The 11,061-nt window shown below is 42.4% G+C and overlaps 1 protein-coding gene across 3 annotated transcripts in view; it reads left to right on the top strand.

The window, feature by feature from the left end:
• The first annotated feature begins 351 nt into the window (after window positions 1-351).
• The window catches only part of INPP5F (inositol polyphosphate-5-phosphatase F), a 93,122-nt gene continuing 82,412 nt past the window's right edge, over window positions 352-11,061 (top strand). For all 3 annotated transcript variants that reach the window (XR_014326741.1, XR_014326742.1, XM_082854727.1), the window contains exon 1: window positions 352-656. Coding sequence is in view for 1 of the 3 variants with exons in the window: in XM_082854727.1 (XP_082710853.1) it covers window positions 560-656 (97 nt within the window). In the remaining 2 variants the exon portion in view is untranslated. The remainder of the gene's footprint in view (window positions 657-11,061) is intronic.

The raw sequence follows: 11,061 nt of genomic DNA, 5'->3' as shown, positions 1-11,061 counted from the left end.
CAATCCCCGGGGTTGGGAAAGCGGGCCCGCCAGGGGCGGGGCCTGGAAAGAGCGGGAGGAGGAGGAGGGGGCTTGGATGGGGAGAGAAGAGGGAGGAGGAAGAGCCTCGGGGGAGGAACCAGGCGGAGAAACCCAGGAAAAGCTGGAGAAGAAGGCGGCGGGAATGGGCAGGAAGAGGAACGGAAAGGAGAGAGAAGCGGGGAGGAGACGGGGAGGGGGTGGAGCCTGGGAGAAGTCAGGGGAGAAGCCGGGGAAGGGGTGGGGCAGGGGGAGGAGCCATGAAGGGGAGCGGGGGCGGGGCCGATCAAGGGGCGGAGCCGGGGGAGAGGCCTCCCAAGGCCGCCGCCGCCGCCGCCGCCGCCGTAGCGCGTTCTCCTCCCGCGGGTCTGGCAGCCGGGGTGCTCCCTCAGCCGCCGCTCCCCGAAGCGCGGGCTCTGGCGGCCCCGGCCGACGAGGACGCCCCGCGCGAGCCGCCGCCTCTGGGGTCGCGGGGTCGCGGGGCTGCAGAGCCGCTGGCGCGCCCGGGCCGCCGCCGCCTCCCTCAGCGTCCGGGGCCGGCATGGAGCTCTTCCAAGCCAAGGACCACTACATCCTGCAGCAGGACGAACGCGCGCTGTGGTGCAGCCGCCGCGACGGCAGCCTCCATCTCCGACCGGGTGAGGCTGGCGGCACGGGGTCGCCCTGGGCGGGCGGGGGGCGAGGAGGGGGCGCGGCCGGGGCCCCTCTGCCGGGGGCTGCGGATCTGGCGCCTCCTGCGGCCCTGGCGGGCGGGGCGGGGCGGGCTCGAGCGAGGGCGCGCGGTCTGTCATTATTTCCTGAGAGGAGGGAGCGCTGCCGTCGCCCCTGCCCCTCTGCGGGGGACAAAGGACTGGCGACCCTCGTCCCTGCGAGCGCGCTTCCGCGTCGCGATCTGCTCCGCTGCCCGGGAGAGGGGACGTGAGTCGAGCCGCCCGCAGTCGGGGTCGGGCCGGCGCCCACCAGAAAGTTCGAGCGAGGTGCGCCTGGCCTTAAAGGCCTCTTCCTCTCAGGAGTGGCCTCTGCCCGTCCTTCGGGACAAGTTCTGGGTTCGAATCCCGATCTCAGGCCAGAGGCGATCACGCCAGTTCAGTGGAACATCCTGCCGGAGCTTCAGTGCCTGTGGACATCTATGTGTTTCTGGTGGTCCTTTATCATTAAAGGCGTGACTTCATTCTGGTTACCTCTAGGCACTCGATTTACAGCGCCTTTTTTTTTTTTAATTTTAGTATTACAGTTAAACTGTATCGTAATGTTCAACTTTTAATATTTTTGTGTGACTCAGTGTTGTGAGATACACTCTTGTGGGTCCATGTTTGGGTGTCATGTAAGCTGTCATGAGATGTCTAAGTCTACAACGATTAGTCTGCATTAGGAAAACTAGGTCACAGTGGTGAGTTAAACAGGGCAGTCGCTGCCCTCAGAGAGCTGACAGTCCGGGGGGGGCGGTTTCCCTTGAGGGGGCCCCGGAGCACCTCCCCCTTTGAGGTTGCCAGTCCTTTTTCCTAATCACTGCAGATCTTTCATTTTAGGAGAAGTAAGAGAACAGAGTTCTTGAAAGAAATAGCCAGAGCATTTCAAGTTTACTTGTAATTCTTGTATGTAATCTAGACAAAAGAATTTACGTGGTATGAATTGGAAAGTATGAAAGGCACAAACGAACTTTTCATATACATCACAGCAGTTACCATTTATAGGAGGGTTTCCAAGGATCTGGTCCCTTAATATATTATTCCCAGTCCTCACAACAACCTTACAAAGCAGGTGGTGAGGTGATATCCTCTTTCTCAGGTGAGGAGAGAGGTGTGAAAGGTTGAGTAACTTGACTGAGGTCACAGAGAGTAGAATTGGCCCCCAGAACACTTTCTGGCCCGTCCCACTGCTTGCCTAGGAAGGCCTGCTCGTTGATTTGCTAGAGCAGTGAAGGAGAACTTATTTTTTTTTCTAGGTTTTGGATGTATTTTCTTGCTATTACATTTTATTTCCTCTATTCAGAATGGAAGAGAAACTACTGCACCCAGATAAGGTTCTTTGATAATCTTGAGACAGGAGGTGTTGTAGATAGGCTAATTTTGGCCAGTCTCCAGTCATTCTCTTCTCCCTGTTTTTCCTGATTTGATCATTTGCCTGGTCTTTCTCCCCTCGCCCAACCCACAATGTTTGGATAAGGCTTCAAGTGCAGACTGAAGAAAAGTAGATTGCAAAATTCCCCAGGCTGTCAAAGAGCCGACTCTTTGGATTCTTAAGAGCTTAAAATTAACTATGGCAGCTGGATGGAACGTGACATCACCTCTAACTCATTGGACAGAACACTTTTCTGTACTTCATTTCCTCAGCTATAAAATGAGGGTTGGACTTTTTGGTCCTTGTGCATAATGAAATGTTTTTGAAACAGTGCCAATTTAAGTGTTTGTTCAGTGTACCTCTTTGAGGACAAGAATTGATGTGTTTCATGAAAAACACTCAGGAAATCTCTAGGTCACCTGTGTATTGGGACAGTGAATTGAAGCATATGTAGATAGAGGTGGATGTGGTTGTCTCCATTTCTAGGGCTACCCTCTCCTTTCTCTTAGCCTCTAAGATTGACAGAGATGAACCAAGCTGGTGGAATTACATGGAAGGAGGTAAGGTCCCAGGAGTCCTCTGAATAGATGGCTTTAAATGAATTATGTGTCATTCTGTTTGGTTTGTGTTCATTTCTCATACACAGGAACCTGTCCAGTCCTAACAGCTTTAGGGATAAGTTGCTCCCCTCAAGAGAAGTAAGTCAACTCTTCTAGGGTGCTGGCTAGTAGCTTACCTTTCAGTGGAAGGATACTTAAACCCAATCATCTGAGCTGAAGCTCAGATGATCATGCTACAGGCTTAAGCCTTTAAGGAATATTCACAGGGAAACCTGGGCCTAGATTTTGGATTAAGCCATGTGGTTTGAATTACTGTTTATATATCCAAAGTCCATATCAGAAGGCAAATTAACTTTTTTCTGAATAAAATGGTTGTAGCCTTTGCAATTAAGTTTATCACACTTCTTAGGATACAGCCTACCACAGACTAAAGCAGACCAAAAATATAGAGGAAGGAAGAGGCCATTATCTTTCAGAACAGCCTGTTTTTGATCTTCAGGTGTTCAAGTACATATAGCCAATGAATAAAGAATCTCACACACCTGACTTTACCAAATAGTTTATCCTATCCAATACTCAAGAGCCTTTCTAAAGAATGCCTATGGAATAATGCCATTTAATTGTTAAATGTTTTCCAGGTCTTTTTCTGTAGACTTATTTAAAATTCTCCATTTTATTGGATGATCTCCCTCGGCTTTTACAGCCAGTTTTGCTATTGTTTGTAATGAAAGCATTTAAAATCTTTCATAGTTTCTTACTGGTTATTCAACTGAATAAATTACTGGCCAAGTCCTTTTCTTTCTAAAGGGCAGTATCATAAGACCAAAAAAGCCTGTGAGCCTTGTGATTTTTATGTTTGTGGCAACTTGAAAGAGGACTTTTCTTCTAGTGGCATCAGAAGGATCAGTATTGATATTTAAGTCTAAAGTGACCACTTCCTTGGTCTGGAATGTTTGTTACTGTCAGTCTCTTTTCCTGCCTAGTTTATTTTGTAAGACCCAGTTCAGATGCCACCCCTACTCTGTGCTCACCGTAGCCTGCATTCCTGGGGCAGAATTATTGGTCACCTTTTTGTGTTTCCAGGTGCTTTAGACACTTGGTACACACGTTAGTTATAGCCCTGACTGTATCATATAATAATGGTTTGCTTCCTTCTTCCCCAGTGGACAGAGCATTCCTCAAGGCAAGGACCACGTTCTACTCATCTTGGTATCTCTGAGCTTTAGAGTGCTTAGGACACAGAAGGCATTTTTGGTTGAGTTGAGCCAAATTAAATTTAAGTCCAGGTTTTCTCTCAGTACTATCATTGCCACAAATATAGGATGTTGTGTTATGCTTATTACTCATTTTAGGCCCTGTTTTAAATGTCTTCTAATTTAGGTGGAAAATCTCTGTCCAGCTGGATAAGGAAATAAATGTGAGGAAAGGTGCATTTCCACTTATGTTGTTTTTCTATCTGATTTAACGTCATTTAAAAAAAAATCTTTGTGATGGTATTCCGTATTTTCTTTAACACTGTTTAAATTTTTTCTTCTAAGTAGTTGAGTATTTTTTCTGGTTTTCCATTTTTTTAAGGTTAGTGAGTGTCTGTATTCATACTTAGAACTGCTTTTTTGGTGGCTGCTAATATCTCTTGCAGGGTAATGACCAGCAGAGGAAAATATTTAGACTGTTTTATTTTCAACCAGGGAAAATGATAAAGCACTGTGTAAACATTCAGTAATCTCTTGAGCGTGGAGTTTCACTATCTGAGAATAAGGGCTGTAATTTAAAGACTTAAAAAGCAATATAATATAGTCCACTGTTGAGCAAGGGTGATATGGTCTTATCTCTTTAATCTTAAAACTGCTTCCACTTGTCCTTGTAGCTTTGTCTGATAGGACAGTGTTATATAATTTACTGCTGCGTATTGCTTCATTCTATTCTGAGACTGACCACGAAAAGATGGTAGAGCATCTGTCATACACATAACATTCATAAGCATGTAAACTATTTAGAGAGAGATGAAACACTGAATGATACATACCAGTGAACAGTTTTTGGAGGGGGATGCTAGTTATCAGAATGTACAGAAACATAAAAATGCATTCCTGTTTTACTTAGTTATTTTTTGATAATGAAATTATTTTTAATATGTCATATGAAAACTTTTTTGAATGAGAAATTAATTACAGAATTGAAATCTAAATAGAACTTTTATCTGTTTTGCGGAATCATATTTTATGCAACTATATCCAGTTTAGACTTTTGTGTTATTTGGTATTTACTTTGAAAAAATTTTTTAACTTTACCTTTTTTAGAAAATCATGTTTGCTAAAAATTCACCGCTTACCATGACAAAATGTAATAGGGCATTTTAATTTATAAATTAGTTATTAAATATATTGTAAAAATCTTTTTAACCATTTTTGTTGCTGTTGAATAACCAGTTTTTTTCCTCTAGTGTCTTTAGTTTTCAGTTTCTTTAAAATGGCTTACCACTTTTATACCTTGAACACTTCTTACCCCATATTTTATATTTCTAACAGGCTAGCAGTTGGATTGAACAGATCTGTAAACTTATTTTGTGAACATTTATTGTTATGCATGCAAGATACAAAACACATCTTTCCAAAAAATTTCCCCCTTTCTTTGGCTTAAAAAAAAAGATAGTCTTTGTAGGGTGAATGATGACAATTTTTGGAATCAGGTTTTACAGCTAGAGGGAAGTTTTTGTGCATATTGTCTGCTTTGTGAACTGAGATTAGTAGTAGCTAATAACAACTGCTTTTATTTACTAAGCATTTTTCTGAACCAGACACTGTTCTAAGCCCTTTATGTGTACTGTTTCATGTCATCCCCACAATAAAACTTAGGCGGAGGGGTTTTATTATTATTTTACAGGCACAGAGAAGTAATTTGTCCAAGTTCAAAGAATAAGAGGGAGAGCCAGACTGCTAACCCCATATTGACTCCAAAGCCAAGTTTTTCTCAATATTGACAAAAATGTTTTATAAACCTTTCTATCTTCTTGACCACAAAGTTGTAGGATTTATATTTTTATGGGTAATATCTGAAAAGTATTTAGCTGTCATAGTCATTATAGTGTAGCCTATGTAGAGAATAAAATAGCCTCTGAAATGTCAAAGTATGCACGTTGAGGAAGGATCTATGTAGAATGAAAAGGCTGATGATGGGACTATTGGTTTGTTCTTTGACCTTTCACCTGTCCTCACTCTTTTCTTGCAAAATTAGTTATATAGTTACAGGGAATATCGTTATATAATAGGTTGACTCGTTTTTCCAGTTACGGTCAGTTTGTAAGTTTTCTCTTCTTAAGTTTTTAGAACATTTGCAGGTTGTGGAGGGAATATATAGAGGGAAGATCTTGGAGCAGAAACACTGATATGTACTGGATGGGAACTATTTCAGCCAGTGATGAGCAACCTGAAGCCTTCTCAGTCTAACTTTGCAAGAGTTCCAGATCCAGTTCCAGATCCAGTTTCACAGACATCCTTTCAGAGCACATAAAGCAGAGAGGGAATGGAGGAGAAAAAGTCTTCACGGCAACCACTTCCGAAGAGGGGAGGGACTTTGTAGCATCGCTGATTCCTAGATGCTTGTGTTCTGGCCATGCCAGCAGAGGCCAGGACTTGCCAAAGGCTGGCTTCAGAGGAGAGGCAGTATCCAGGCCTTTAGGACAGAGCATGCAAGTGCCAGAAACAAAGGTGCCCTGACAGCTTGGTCTTTTCGGAACATGGCTACTTTGGTGCTGCTCCAGGATGCCCAGCAGCACGGCTTCCCCTTATCCCACCTGCCCAGCCTAACTCAGCCCAAGCAGGGAGAAGGAGATGTAGATTCATTACTATATCCCTAGCACCTGGCCCACTGCAGGTCTTCTGTAAAAATTGTATTGAATGAATTGAAATAATTCTAGTTTCTGGTTGACTCTGTGTACCTTGAGCAGCAGAGAGGTTGTTGGGAGGATTAAATGAAGAACATAAGAACAGAAGACTAAAACGCTGCATCTCTTACCAACTTTAAAAAATGTGCTAATTTCTCATTGTCGTTTTATTCAGGAAACGGGGGAATCTAACTTTTAATTCTGTGGGATTCAATAAATCTTTTTTTAATGAAAATAAATGAGGCCCAAAGACATTTTTATTTTTCTCTAACTGGCCCTATGCCAACAAAAAAAAGATTGTTGGCTGATTTTGGTTCTTATGATTTATGACAAAATTAGCTGATGTATTTGCAGATAGATACTAGACTATCGGAAAATCGAACTAATTTGGCTATAGTATTGATTCAGTGCATTCTCAGAGCCATAGTCTGACCTTGATGTGGTTTTATGGGGATTTAAATGTGTTAGATCTTTATAAGCTGCATTACTATCTCTCTGTAAACCTTTTTGTAAACCGTTCTATTCCTGTTCAAATATGTTTTAAAATATAAACTTTTAAAATCTAGTCTTGCAAACACAAACCTGAGAAGTAACAGCAATCTCATAGAACCTGTAACAAATTACTCATTAGCTGGGCTAAGTTATAATCATGTGTGTCAGACGACCATAAACGAGCTGAGAAGAATATTTGAATTAGAGTATGTTTACCAAAATAGAGAAATAATACATTACTTTATTATCAGTAGCTGTTGATAATACATTAAGTAATATTTAAGTAGTATTTAAAAAGTGAGGGTGAGCACTGCACATTTAGCATCATAGTACTATCAGAACACATACTGGTAGTATCTTAATTAAATCCCATGCTCTGTTAAGATGACTCATTTTCTGGTTGCTGTGAGACCCTTAAAGGAACTGCTCTCATTCACAAAAAAGCATCCACTCCTGCCAACTTTTTGGTAAGGCTGTTGAGGGAAGTACAGGTTGATTTTAGGTCAGTGTTCCCTGTTGTTTTTTTCTTTTTAAGTTACCTCATTTTAATTGCAGATTCTTTCACATTTAACCTTGAATTTCTTTAACTTCATAGTGGGATATTTAAAAATACATTTAAAGTACATTAATTTTTCTTTATGAAAATTTATGAATATTATTCTTTGAAACCTCTTTTTACTTGTACTAAACTTCAAATTCCAATTTCTGCAATGGTCAACATATATAATTTGAAATAGTCCTAACATGTAACTGAAATGTTGGGACATTGTAAACATGCCACAGTGCTCTTAATTTTAGTAGTTTGCATGTATAATATTAATGATGCTTCATGGTGTCATTATACATTGCTTTTATGCCAGATATAAACACTCTTCTCCCTATTTCCAGCATAATAACCCTCCCCTCCCCCAGGGAACAGTTGTGGTGGGTAGACCAAAGAGTTTGGCAGAGTTTCTAGTTTGCTAGTCTCCCTCTGGGCAGTTGTTCTTCTTGACTTCCAGGATTCACCTCTAGTAGCTATTGCATTTATCCCCCTTTGCACCTTTCAAATACTCCCTTTTCTCAAAGAAGCAGCCCTCCGCCCTGACAACTAATTTAGTATTCTATTCCTTTCTCCTTCCAAATTATATTAAGTCTGAAATTCTGTGAAGTCATTTATTTATTATTTCAACAAACATTTATTGAAGATCTGTCTGCAAGGCATTGTCCCAAGGTAAAAAGATGGATAAAATACTGTCTCTACCCTATAGCCCAGGTAGTGGTCCAACAAGGGAAAGGCATACAGAGGATTCTAGAGTGACAGATACTGTGATAGAGCTGAGTTCTGTGGGAGATTTGAGCTGGGTCTTGAAGTTCAAAGTCTCTGTTTTTTTCCAAGGTAGTGAAAATCTGTTTTTCTTCCTCATAAAGAAATGAGAAGAAAGGTGTTCTTTTATTTGATTCTCTGAAGTTCCTTCTAGCTGTAAATTGTCTGTGATTGTTTCTGTCTTATTTAAGAGTGGAAAGTCCTGGAAGAAACTGGCCGTGTGACTAGTGGACTTTAATGGGTATATATGTATTTTTGCCTTGCCTTGCCAGAAATAACTTTGTATGCACAGTGCCTTGGTTCTAATTAAGTACTCAAAAAAAAAAAAAAAAAAGGAAAAGAAAAAAGTTTATGAGAATGAATAGTGCCTAACTGGCCAGACTGAAATAGTACAGGTTCTCCCCTGTACCTCCCACCCCACAGGACACTCTGCTGTGGCCCTCGTTTGATCTAGAAGCAGTTCTACATTTGAGGGCAATTAAAATGGCAGATCCTAGACCTGATGGTGTGTTTGAAGGTAGAGCTTTTTGTTGGTAAGGACCTATGGTATCAGAATGACTATACAGACGATCCTAGATGGAAGAGAGTAAGTTTTGAACAGAGTTTTCAGGAAAAGCTAGGAAATTATTTAAACGCCAGCAGAGACAAAGGTTGCATCTATTTTATGTTCGAAGTGCTAATTTTATGCATCTCAGTTACCGGCTCTAAAATGAGTTAAGGAAGATACCAACTGTTAGCTCACCTGTGCTCTTATTTAGCTTTCAGAATCCTATTTCTTTCTCTTGTCTTTTTCTAAAGATTTATTTATTTATTTTGGCTGCCGTTGGATCTTTTTTTTTTAAATTAATTAATTTATGGCTGCATTGGGTCTTCGTTGCCGTGCGGGCTTTCTCTAGTTGTGTTGAGCGGGGGCTACTCTTCGTTGCGGTGCGCGGGCCACTCATTGCAGTGGATTCTCTTGTTGCGGAGCACAGGCTCTAGGCACGTGGCTTCACTACTTGTGGCTGGCGGGCTCTAGAGTACAGACCCGGCAGTTGTGGCGCAAGGGCTCAGTTGCTCCGTGGCATGTGGGATCTTCCTGGACCAGGGATCAAACCCGTGTCCCCTGTGTTGGCAGGCAGATTCTTAACCACTGAGCCACAAGGGAAGTCCCTGCGTTGGGTCTTTGTTGCTGCGCATGGGCTTTCTCTAGTTGTGGTGAGCGGGGGCTACTCTGTTGCTGTGCACGGGCTTCTCATTGCCGTGGCTTCTCTTGTTGCGAGCACGGGCTCTAGGCACACGGCCTCAGTAGTGTGGCTCACAGGCTCTAGAGTGCAGGCTCAGTAGTTGTGGCACACGGGCTTAGTTGCTCCGCGGCATGTGGGGTCTTCCCCGACCAGGGATTGAACCCGTGTCCCCTGCATTGGCAGGCGGATTCTTAACCGCTGCGTCACCAGGGAAGTCCTATCACAGGATATTGAATATAGTTCCCTGTGCTATACAGTAGGACCTTGTTGTTTATCCATCTTATGTATATTAGTTTGCATCTGCTAATCGCACACTCCCAATCCTTCCTTCTCCCCAACCCGCTCTCCCTTGGCAACCACAAGTCTGTTCTCTATGTCTGTCTGTTTCTGTTTCATAGATATGTTCATTTGTGTTGTATTTTAGATTCCATACATGTGATATCATAGGGTATTTGTCTTTTTCTTTCTGACTTACTTCACTTAGTATAATAATCTCTAAGTCCATTCATATTGCTGCAAATGGCTTTATTTCATTCTTTTATGGCTGAGTAATCTGTTATGTATATATATGCCACATCTTCTTTATACATTCATCTGTCAGTGGACATTCAGGTTGTTTCCATGTCTTGGCTATTGTAAATAGTGCTGCTATGAACATAGGGGTGTATGTATCCTTTTGAATTATAGTTTTGTCTGGGTATATGCCCAGGAGTGGATTGCTAGCTCATATGGCAACTCTATTTTTAGTTTTCTGAGGAACCTCCATACTGTTTTCCATAATGGCTGCACCAATCTACATTCCCATCAACAGGGTAGGAGGGTTCCCTTTTTTCCACACCCTCTCCAACATTTGTTATTTGTAGACTTTTTAATGATGGCCATTCTGACCAGTGTGAGGTGGTACCTCATTGTAGTTTTGATTTGCATTTCTCTCATAATAAGTGATGTTGAGCATCTTTTCATGTTCCTATTGGCCATCTCTATGTCTTCTTTGGAGATATGTCTATTTAGGTCTTCTGCCCAAAAAACAATTTCTAATATCCTTCATGCTGCACTGTAATTAGATCCCAGTTTTTTTTTTGTTTTTTTTTTTTTGCGGTACACTGGCCTCTCACTGTTGTGGCCTCTCCCGTTGCGGAGCACAGGCTCCGGACGCGCAGGCTCAGCGGCCATGGCTCACGGGCCTAGCTGCTCTGCGGCACGTGGGATCTTCCCGGACCGGGGCACGAACCCGTGTACCCTGCATAGGCAGGCGGACTCTCAACCACTGCGCCACCAGGGAAGCCAGATCCCAGTTTTAATAGAAAAGTCTAGAAATTCTTAGGATCCCTTTCCTAGGTAGTGTATCTCATCTTTTAACTAGTCTTAGGGTTTTTTGGTGGTTGTTTTTTTTTGCCCTTAGGGTTATTTTTTTAAACGTATTTTTTTATAGTAGCTTACACCAACTTTTTGCTTATTCACTATATATTATGAGCTCTTTATTCAGTTTATGGTTCTTAATTACATGAAAGAGTT

Source organism: Leucopleurus acutus (genome assembly GCF_964270905.1).
Source record: "Leucopleurus acutus genome assembly, chromosome: 14".
NCBI classification, from domain to species: Eukaryota; Metazoa; Chordata; class Mammalia; order Artiodactyla; family Delphinidae; genus Leucopleurus; species Leucopleurus acutus.
Note: the sequence above shows the minus strand (reverse complement) of the source record. Positions and strands in the feature narration are given on the sequence as shown.